Genomic DNA, 11,571 nt, shown 5'->3' with positions numbered 1-11,571 from the left:
GAGTGCTAATTTCATTCCTTCAGGAACGCAGAGGGCTTCTGATGAAGGAAGTAATATTTTCTCCACTCGACATAAGTACTTACGTTAGTACCTCCAGGAGTCACTACCTGTACAGCACCAAACTGGGCTGTGTTTTCTCTCCACAAAGGGAGAAAAGAAATGTAGTGAGAAGAGGCAGTGTTAGTCTGGGTAATTTTCAAGGTTATATTGAATCTCTATTACCCTGAAGGAAAAACTACTCCTTAACTCTTGCTCCTTTAAACTGAAACAGCCTTTGCTGGACATTGGTTTGTTCCACTTGCTTGACTATGATCCCAACTTCCATGAAATGGGAGGTGAGACTTTAATGTCTTCAGAGCTTGTGCTTACTATAAAGCTTAAGCAATACAGAAACAAAAGTATGCAACGTTTTTCTTAGGGGATACAGAGCTTCTGAACAAAGAATAAAAAACAAAACACACCACCAAAAAAAAAACAGCCAACCAAAAAAAAAAAACCAAACCTACAACCAAACAAAAACAAACACACAACCACAAAACAAACAGGGAAAAAAAAAAAAAAAAAAGAAGGAAGCGCAAAGAAGATCCACTATCCCCTACCGCTAATGACTTCTAAACCAGCATAAGAACTTGAATCAGCAGGTCCAGCACTGGCCCCTGAAGGAAAACTCTCCTTTCTCAAAAGGTGTGGGACACGTAGTAGATGAGCTCAGGTAGCAATTCATATTGCACTCAACGGGGAACTTTTTTCTGGAATACTCAAAGTACAGGAGGCAAGAATAATGACTACATTCCTCTGGACTGGCTGAGCTCTCCTTACGCAAACACTTACAGAACCAGGAATTTCCAGGGTATCTCCAACTCCAAGCTGTGTATTTATAGAGTGTCCCAGTTCTATAAATTTAAAACCAAATTTCATCACTGTAATGGCCTTTAGTAATATGAGATACAGAGAGCAGATAGGATCTGCTGCAATGCACTACTTTAAATGCTGAAACATCCTCGTGATTGAAGCATTTCCAAGAAAGTTTTCAGTTGCATTTCCAAGAAAGTTTCTGAAATCAGAAGACCGTCTCTCCTCTCCCCATGACTTTAAAGAATTATATGTTGATAACTGTGCAGCTGAAAGTGAGTACGAGGAGATTACATAGTGAATCAACAAACCCCAAAGCTCTAAACTCATAGATAAAATCTCTCAGGTGGGATAGAAGAAAATTGACAAGTGACGCCAGTATTTTTGATGTGCTTTTTAGGGAGCAATGCTTCCTTAAACTCACTAACAAACCTGAATATCTAGGCTCCAACTCTGGGTATTAAACTAAAATCAAATCAAACCAGATGACAAAGCAAACCCAAAGCAGAACCCGTTCTAATACAATAAAAAGAAACGATGTTGCATGAGGTGAATGGAAGGACTCTTGTTGGGGCATGGAAACCAGGTTCACACGGGAAGCTCAAGCTAAATTTGCCAAGGTTTCTTAAGCTGATCCCATTGCCTAAACAACTGGCCAGACTCAAAAACTTTTCAGTGAATGCTTTTCAGTGAATGAGAAGTCAAGCAAGGATGTTACCTAGCATACACATGACTTGCTCAGAGATATTTAACAGGTTTTTCTTTTTAGAAACTAGCTTTCCAAGGAAATACAAACAGAAGGCCTACAGCTGGCGAAAAAAGAAAAAAAAGACACGTTCATTTCCATAATCCAGTTTATGATTAAGCCTTTTAAATCTGAAAGGACAAAAGGAACAGGTTTTATGAAATCTTTTTGTACATGTCCCTTATTTGCATACCCTGTGGTTCTTTCTTTATCTCCCTGATAAAAAGTGTGATCTGGCTTTAACCAACACTGGCCACAACAAGATTTGCACACAGGAAAAATGTCACCACATGTGAATATGTGATACCAGCAGTGCCTTGACTGCTGCTTCTATTTCTTCTTGTAACAGCAGCTTCCTATTTCTTCTTGTAACTTATTCACTTCTGCTGCCCACTCTGCACACTGTGGTTAATAAAAATCTAACAGGAACTAAGGTCATAATCAGAAACTTTTTGTAAAATGTACAGCTTTACTTCCTCTTAAGAAAAATTTCTTAAGCTGCTCTTTAGTTCTCATCATAGCCTTTTATAAATTCCTATTTTTTTCTGGGGAGTTTCATTCAGGCAATACACATGTATACTGCTATTTATCAACTAATAACCAAGATACAAGGACTAAGTGCCTCCTCAAGCCAGAGTTTCCCAACTTGTCTTTTAAATAGCTATAAATGCAGAGATAACACTTCTTATTCTTCACAGATACACATTTTCTATATAATTTTCATTACTCACGTCCCACACTGAGTTACTGTACTATGCCAGTACTGATATAAGAACTATCTAGAAAAAGCGTGAACGTACAGGGAGGTTATTTCTGGGAAAAAAAAAAAAAAAAAAAAAAGACAAGAAATCGGGCAAAGCCTATTGCAGACACATTTTTAATGTATTTTATATTTATCTTCCTTAAAGAATAAACACTTCTGAAGAACAGCAGCAAATGACCACAGAAATTTCTTATTTACTGATGCTGATCCCAACAGCTGCCTGTGGCCTAACCCCATTAACATCACTGCTTGGGAAGTTGGAGGGGGCAGCAGTGGCAGGAAAATGGCTGGAAGGTCTTAATGGCACTGTGTAACACCTTGTGTGCTTCAAACACCTGTTGAAATAAAACCGCAGTTTCAAACCTGCCTCTGTGTAGAAGGTGCGTTGTTTCTGTGATGCTGCTCTGGTGGCTCAGGCACAGTTCTGGCCACACATTTGAGCCGCAGTTCTCCTAAGAGCGCTCCAGAGCATGGCCTCTGGCCGGGCATGGGCTGCCCTCGCTTGCCAGAGCTGCTGCTTGCTGGCACCTGGTCCCAGCCACTGACCTGGAGGAGATCCTGGCCACCACGGGCAGGGCGGGGATTTACTGGGTCCCCTCTGGCTGTCTTTTTTCTACCAAAGATTTCCTCATACTTCTTGGGAGCACACCTCTGCTGCTGATGCTCCTGTGAGGACAGACATGGACGAACAACCTTTAGGTCCAGTGACAAGACTGCTGTGACATCCTGGTGCTTACCGTGACGTGCAGCAGCCTCAAAGAGGCTGGGAAAGCACTCCAGGACAGCACACATGCTACTGGAAACTATGGCAGCACCTCACTGATACAGGGGCTCTCAGGTTTTAAAGCGAATTATGTCTATGCAGACAGTAGCATGGATCTCAGCCCTGTGTTGGCCTTTCATTTCTCATCACACAATTTCTTCCTGAGACGAGGCTGTGCGGAAGATATGGTGAGGGAAGGGCATTTTGAGGGAGGAAAGGCTGTGGCTTTGCATGCTGTCAGCACTTCCTCTTCTTTCTACTTCTTTCCTCCCCATCCATCTTCCTGAGCACTATTTAGAGTTAAGAAGCAAGAGAACTGAAAAGGATGAAGACTCTCTCCTCTTTTTCACAGAAAGTAATAACCTTCCTGACGATCACGTCTTTTCTAGGAGAAATAACAGGTATGCTTTCTCTTCACATAAATCATTCAAATTTTCTCATTTCTCACTTCAGATATTTGTTTTTTTTTTTTTTTTTTCCTTCTTTGTTGCTTTAAGTACATTTGGTAGAAGTATCTGAATGCAGAAGTATCTGAATGTACTTGATCAAGCAAGTGGCTATGGCCATGCTTCCACCCCTGAAGGGCTGCGTTTAACAGCTGTCTCAAGAGTACTTCCCTGCCTCATAGCAGCTCTGTGAGAAAGAACTGATGTGCTGATGGACAGGTGAATGGGGGAAGAGGAATGAGGGAAGGCTTTGAACAAGCTACAGAGTGACTTGGAAATGTCAGAGCACTAACCCCAGGGTCAGGGCTTTAGCAAGTACCCTTTAGTACATAGGAAACTTAAGCAGCTGAGGCAGGATGTCAATAATAATATTTCTTCTTGCAGCTGTCTATCATTTCCTCCAGTTACTCCAAGTGTTGATAAGTAGACGTAATATTTATTGAGAGTTTTCCCAGCCAAAGTGACAGACAACTTGCAAACGCTATCTTTTTTGATTTGTTTTCAGTTTTGCTTTTTCTAGGGTATTACAAAGTATGAGACTGTAAAGGCCAATTACTTTGCCTCAACACACCCTGCCAGCGTTGGTTATGCATATCCGGCCCTATTTAAGACTTTGCAGCTAACTGGGGGGACTTGACTTCAATGCGCTAGAATCCTCCAGTGTATTAAGAAAAATTTTAAATATATATTGACATACACTGTTGGCTATGTTTGATACCTGCTGCATAAAAATATCAAAGGTGGATTCTAGTTTTACATATGAGTAGTTTCCGCTGCCTGCATTAAACGTTTGCAGAAGCAGAGGATTGCATTTGTGCCCCGCAAGGTACAAACAGCAGGCTAAATCCGTCATGCAAAACGTAGTGGCTGATCGCAGCTGTTACTTCTCTAGTTAAACTATGTGGCCTTTTTAAAGTACAGAAATGTCTGTCTGTACCCTATTTTCATCTAGTAGCACTGATGTGTCCAGAAGCGTTCACAAAAATGCTCTGTTCAGAAAAGCCTTTATCTATGCCTGTACTGCATCCCTTGATCAGTGTTAGTATTGCTTTTTTCCATTACATTGCTCCAACCCAAGGCTGTCAATGCTGTTCAGAAGGCTTTATCCTAGAGAGTACTGCCAGGAGTGCAGGAAGAGTGAGAGCTCAGCACTTGATGCTGGTGCTGGGAAGAAGCTGAACACACCCAAGGGGAACACAGCAGCATACCCTTCCTTGCAAGAAAGGATCCATCACTGCATTTGCAATACGTTCTGTTGTCAAAAAAAAAAAAAAAGAAACAAAACCATAACATTGTATCCAAGTGATAAGACAAGGGGAAATGGCCTGAAATTGCACCAGAGGAAGCTTTGGGTGGATCTTAGGAGAAATTTCTTTAATGAAAGTGTTGCACAGCATTGGAATAGGCTGCTGAGGGTAGTGATTGAGTCACCATCCCTGGAGGTCTTCAAGAAACGCCTAGATATAGAACTCAGTAGCACGGTTCAGTGGTGGACTTGTACTAGGTTAAAGGTTGGACTAGAAGATCTTTGAGGTCTTTTCCAACCTGACTGATTCTAAGATTCTATGATCTCACCAAGAATTTTAATGATCAGACTGTCTTTCCAGATCACTTTGCTTCACCAACCATTTAAATATGCTTCACAGGCGAAACTTTCTTTCATCGACAAGAACATGGAAATCTTGCACTTCAGTGCAATCAGCAAGCTGCTAAAGGAAAAGCAGAAATAGCTTGGTATATAGCAGACGACGATCTGCAGCAATTTAAGTTCATTAACTGCTCTTCCAAGGAGCCTCCTTCCTCATGTGGAAAAAAAGGGGGACCTTCAGGCTGCAATGACACCTTACAAGTGACCCACATACCCCCTGGCGGAGGGCTGTTTGCATGTGGAGCAGTTCCCAGTGACGGAACACCAGCAACTTGCCCGCTGTTTCACAATGTCTCTCACTGCAGGCACTACAACTTCTTTCTTACACAGAGGATTTACTCCACACAAGGTGAGTGATGCTTTTTAAACAGTGTGTATTTCCATACTCCTCATAATAAGCCTGTCTTCAGCTCAGATGCCCACTAAGAGTATTGGTAAACCTGCATTAAAAAGGAGACAATTCCAATAACGGTGCTCTGTGGCGCTATCTAGGCCTCTTTTCTTACTGCATCTTAGATACAGAATTCTTTGGAGAAGATGCTCAGTAACAGGATACATAACCCCAACGTGTGGCTCAAACAGAACACTAGGAGAACAGGAACCTAGGAAAAACTGAGGAAGTCAATGGCTGAGAACTGTAAGAGAAGCTGCTGAAAACATTAAATACATATCAAAGAAAACTAGAAATAAGAAATTCTAGTTGGCACTTCACACTTCTCAAAGTTTTACGGTTTCAGGTTTTTAAAAACATTTGGATTAGACCTGTGAAAGCTTTCTGAGGATAGGGTGTTGTGCCAGACTGGCACACTGGTGACATTAGGGAGTTCAGTTGATAACTCTCCAATTTAACCCAGGAAAGCACAGATTTGCTAAGTAACACCCCCAACGGTAAGAACAGTGTGACCAGGGACACACCACTGACAGCATATGCTACTGCGTTAACAACAGACTACTTTGCTTTTTGTATGCTTTCTTAAATTATCACAGCATCATCCTTTTTGAGGCAATACTGCCTAAAAATGTATGTAGAAGCCAAGCGTTAGAATTATTACCAAGAACTCAGTTATCTCAATGCCAGGTAGTTAGTTTGGTATCATTAATGAATAAAATAATTGTTATTCAGATGTAACAGAGCACAAGTATTTTAACTGAATTACAAAATGCTGTTTAATCTATGTGTAAAACGCTGTTTAATCTATGTCTGAGATTGCACAGTTCTTCATGCAGCTTTCACACTTCAAAATATTGCCAGGTTAGACTCACTTGCACCATTTTTTGTTTGTTTTTCTGTTCATTTCCTCAGTTTCAGAAAGCAAGTCCTTAGACAGCGTTCCTAAAACACCATACAGCAGCCTGGTATTTGAAGACAACATCATTTTGTCATGTGAATTTGAAGCTAACTGCTCAGGACAATGTTTTACTCTGTATTGGATCAGAGCTGCGAAAACAAGTGAATGCATTTTTTCTCTAGCACATGAACCTGGAACCCCACGTTTGACCTACAATGAGCATTGCTGTATTGATGAAGACGTGCATGGACGATTATTGAACACTACTGACTTCAGTTCAACTGACAAAAAAAGCAACGTGACTATTCTGAATGTTACTAGTGCTGACAGTGGAGAATATTTATGCATTGTTGCTATCTGGATAAATGGCAAACATGTGTGGAGAGTTGCTAATAACCTGTCTGTGGAAGTTCGGAAAGATAAAACTACATGTAAGTTGAAACTGTATTCGTAACAGACTGTAACTTGGAGAGGTGACAGCTATCCTAGTCCAAGAAATTGCACCTGGTTGTCATAAAGATACTGTATTCTATCACTAGATTCAGTCATGCAAAACCCTACCTCCCAAAAATATGATCAAAAAAATGAATTTTTTTTCTTTTTAACAAACGAATTGGTTGTTCTTTAAATAACTTAAAATAAAATAGAGCAACTCTGCATCATTAAGTAGCAGCATGTCACAGACTATTTGTCTGCTATTTCACACAGAATACTTTGTGGATGAATTATTAAATTGCATCACATAAAAATCAACTCCATATTTGTAACAGTTGTACGGGCATGAAGAAAAATAGGAAAATGAATGACAATGTAAGTGGATGATTGACTCACCATAATTTCTTTTATGATCCATGTTTGAAGAGTGCCAAGTGTGAAAACAGTCTTTCACTATCGTATTACTTGTTGCCAACCACTGCCTAGATGTGCGTTACCATCATTCAGCCACCTTACTGCCACAGAGCACTGAGCCTAAGGACCTGAGAAGTTATGGGAGCAGGACAGGTAGCACTGTAGGCTGCATCCTGTCTTCTTAAGGGGAGGCAAAAAATAGGAAGACCTTGCCTACCTTCCTGCTCATGCTGTGCTTTGAGAATACTGCAGTGCCACTAAATATCAATAGTTTTGTTTGTTTTTTACATGAAGGAAATTTGCCCAGAGAAATCAAGATATTTCCCAGGATACAGTACCCTGGAGTCATCCAAAATAAGATTTATATGTAAATTATTTTCACAGTAACTAAAGATCAAGTGATCACCTGTAAACCACTATAGATTATATTTAAAAAAAATAAAAATCTATCTTGACCCAGAATTCACTATCACATCACATTCTAAATAATATATAAATTTTATTTTATTTAGATATACAGTGGTATATCGCCTCTGGAGCTATAGCTGGGATTATTTTTCTCTGTGTCGTAACATGGCTAACCTATCTCAAGACAGCCAAATCAAAAGGTAAGGAACATGTTCTATTATTTTGTTGAATTAAAGCTAAGTATCATTTGTATGAATATTTTAATTACTGAAGTTTCATAATTTCTTTTATCTGTTTCAGGAAAAAAATCATCCACAGAATTTAACAGGTATTTCCTTGAAAACGCTTATATCCTGGACTACTGAAAATTAATTTTAAAGTTGCTTATGTTTGAAAGACATGACTATAAACAGACCTTTCCATCCTTTTCATTTTAGATATTATGATGTTGCTGGAATGCCAGAAGATGAATGTAAGCAAGAAGTTTTGAACAACCTTCTAAGTGGTTACCTTCAAAGTAGATTTATCAAGGTTTATGTATACACAAGGGCTCAGGTGGAAGTTGCTTGTTGGCAGTTACAACAACATTTAGAGGATGCAGGCTCTTCAGCATTAGCTTCCTTACAACACACTCTGTCCCCATCTCCAAGGGATCATGTTTACATAGCTTCCAAAGTGAATTTAAAGATGATCTTGATATAAGAAACAAGCACACACATGGGGGTTACTGCACAGAGAGCTATTCTTCAGTAGCCGTACACTGCTCCAAACTTACCCAGGTACACAGGCACACTATTGTCTGTGTGTATTTTTCAGTATCATGCTATCGATTCTTCTTGGCAATTGAAATATACTAAGTGAACCAGGTTAAGTAAGCTGTAGATATTTGAGGAGACCAATAGACACCAAATACTATAAGAAGCTCTATTTCATAGAATGGTTTGGGTTGTATGGGAACTTGCAGGATTTTCTCATCATGTCTCTTTATTCATGATTTGCAACCTTGGTCAAGTTAAAATTTCCCCACCTTAGGCTTCTGTTCTCCAAATGAAAGAAGAATGCAAGCCCACTGTTTCATAAGGTGGGAAGATGTACCAAAGTGCCAGTCAGTATACCGTAGCTGATAGATTGCTTATCTTAATTCAGACTTAGAACAGAGTATGAGTTATCATTTGATTGCAGGGCAGAATGGATTCGTATTTATTAATTTACTAAAGGGGACAAGTACTTTTTCTTTAAATATCAAAATAAGGAGTTTTAACCCTGTGAAATTCTTATATCCTTTTGTTTTTCACAGGTTCTCCATATGCAACAAGTTGTGTCAGTGACATGCAAAGAAGTGAGCACATTTATTGCCATGTAGCGGGGACTTATGCAAAAGTCTCTGCCACAGATAACAACAAGGCTTCTGGGACAGGACTGGAAGATATACATACAGTATATGCATATGCTGGTAAATAAGTAAGCTTCAGCTACATCAAGATAGGAATTTGCAAGTGTTTTTTTTTTTTTTGTTTTTTTTTACAAAACACATGGCAGACTGAATAACATCCTGGCTAGATGTGTACTAGCTTTATCACTAGAATGTATACTCACAGATCAATACATTTCCGATATGTGAATCACCAAATAAAATGTGTGTTTTTATTTATTTAAACTATAGCAATATGGAAAAGGTGTTTCTTTCTTTCTGCCTCTTCTTCTACCAATAAAACTGTGGGTTATAGGTTCTGTTTCAGGCTGAAATGCCTGCCTAACATGGATGAGTACAACTCATCCTCTGCAAACTTTACACTAGTAATGTGTATGAGCTAGGTGGTCACTGAGCAAGACTGATGCTGTACACAAAACATGCAATATGGGAAGTGCAAGGAAACATGCAGTGATCTTGCTCCATATGCAACGTTGTCATCCTGCTAGGGCAGGAACTGTCCCTCCAAGCACTTCTGGGACACCAACTGAAACAAAATGGAAGTCTGTGGAGAAGGGTCCCTGGCTGGCCACCCAGAAAAAGCCATCAAGAGCAGCTTTCACTGAACGAGAAATCTATGAAAAGAGTCGGCAACTTGCTTCTTCATTCATCTAGAAGCAATATTTTTTGGCAAATTCTGAAGTTGCTGAGCTGCAAATACTTTTGTAAAACAGTGCAGATTTGCACACGTTTTAATAGTTGGGTAACATGAAAATATTTTCTGGGAAGACTGAATATTTTAGTAAATGCAAAACACATTTCTGATCTGTAGTTTATATGTTTTTTGTTTGTTTGTTTCAAGTTTGACTGAAGTTTTTCTAAAAAGCATCTTATCTACTTGATAATAAGATAATATTAGATGGACCTGAATTGACACTTTGAATGAATTTCACAAACTACTGAATAGACTTTACACACAGGTTTCTTTTTTCCTTACAATCTTAACCTATGTAAATTTACTACACAGATTTCTTTGTTATCACCATTACATATGACAGGAGGTTCCAACTGTTCTTCACTGCACGAGTGAAAGCTAAATACTTTGTGTTAGCCTGCTGGAAACCTGAAGTGTATGTAAAACTTAACTGCCCGTACACCAAATTCTCACCTCTAAGGTTTAAAGACCTGTTTAGTCTCCAGGACTTAACTGGAAACAGAATTATGTCAGCAATTACAGAATAATAACGTTACTTAGACTCATTAGGGAAGTTAATGATACAAATGAGAAGTTATAAAGATTATCTTGACTTTGAAACCCGATCATTTACATAGTGCAGTTTTATATTGTGGATGTTTATTTTGTGTCCACTGAATTACATCAGTATGTCAAAACTGTAATCGCATTAGAGAAAAAGTGTGAAAGAACACATAGAGCAGTGTACTCATATTACATCAATTTAACATGAAACACAATCTTGATTCAGTTTCTACATTTTCCTGCTCTACTTTCTCAGGTTATTAGCCATCACGGGCAGAGAACGCTCTCCTTGTCTCTGAATTAAAGTGCTCAAAAGACATATATTCCAATAATGGAAAGTTCTAGTGAGAGACACGAGGGCATAATTTTTTTCATATTTGTAGGGAAGGGGTTCCTCCTGTGACCTTCCCTATGGCACAAGAAGTTCAGAGGTAAGTGAAAGAACACTGAGAAACGCAATGCAAGTCTGCTATAGAATTGGCCACAGGGTGTCACCATTACTCTTGTCAATGAACGAAAAATGCCTGTTAAACCTGTGATCCATAAATGTTCTAATACCACTGACGTGGGACTGCAAGCAATTTAAACAATATTACGCATTTTGACAAACAAAACAAAACACGCATTCCAAAGACATTGTTTCCTAAAGTTTTAATAAAGGCAGATGTTTCATTAATCACAGAATCATCTAGGTTGGAAGAGACCTCCAAGATCACCTAGTCCAACCTCTGACCTAACGCTAGCAGTCCCCACTAAACCATATCACTAAGTTCTACATCGAAACGTTTTTTGAAGACCTCCAGGGATGGTGACTCCACCACTTCCCTGGGCAGCCCATTCCAATGCCTCACAACCCTCTCAGTAAAGAAGTTCTTCCTAATATCCAACCTAAACCTCCCCTGGCACAACTTTAGCCCACTCCCCCTCGTCCTGTCACCAGGCACGTGGGAGAACAGACCAACCCCCACCTCGCTACAGCCTCCCTTGAGGTACCTGTAGAGAGCGATAAGGTCGCCCCTGAGCCTCCTCTTCTCCAGGCTGAGCAACCCCAGCTCCCTCAGCTGCTCCTTGTAAGACTAGTTCTCATTAGACTTGTATCTTCTATAAACCATAACTTTCTAGGAAGGTGTAGCAAAGTA

At 39.6% G+C, this 11,571-nt stretch overlaps 1 protein-coding gene across 2 annotated transcripts; it reads left to right on the top strand.

Moving 5' to 3' along the window:
* The first annotated feature begins 3,400 nt into the window (after positions 1 to 3,400).
* LOC311442631 (uncharacterized protein) lies at positions 3,401 to 9,539 on the top strand. 2 transcript variants are annotated; one of them, XM_084532062.1, is made up of 7 exons: positions 3,401 to 3,524; positions 5,216 to 5,566; positions 6,521 to 6,937; positions 7,868 to 7,963; positions 8,064 to 8,091; positions 8,201 to 8,235; positions 9,061 to 9,528. In XM_084532062.1, the coding sequence occupies exons 1-7, from the start codon at positions 3,449 to 3,451 to the stop codon at positions 9,222 to 9,224; spliced, it is 1,167 nt and encodes a 388-aa protein (XP_084388188.1). In that variant the 5' UTR covers positions 3,401 to 3,448; the 3' UTR covers positions 9,225 to 9,528. The 2 variants fall into 2 exon arrangements, with proteins under 2 accessions (XP_084388188.1, XP_084388189.1); XM_084532063.1 differs by having other exon boundaries at positions 3,405 to 3,524; positions 6,689 to 6,937; positions 9,061 to 9,539.
* Positions 9,540 to 11,571: the final 2,032 nt, after the last annotated feature.

This window comes from Aythya ferina (assembly GCF_964211825.1).
Source record: "Aythya ferina genome assembly, chromosome: 11".
NCBI classification, from domain to species: Eukaryota; Metazoa; Chordata; class Aves; order Anseriformes; family Anatidae; genus Aythya; species Aythya ferina.
Note: the sequence above shows the minus strand (reverse complement) of the source record. Positions and strands in the feature narration are given on the sequence as shown.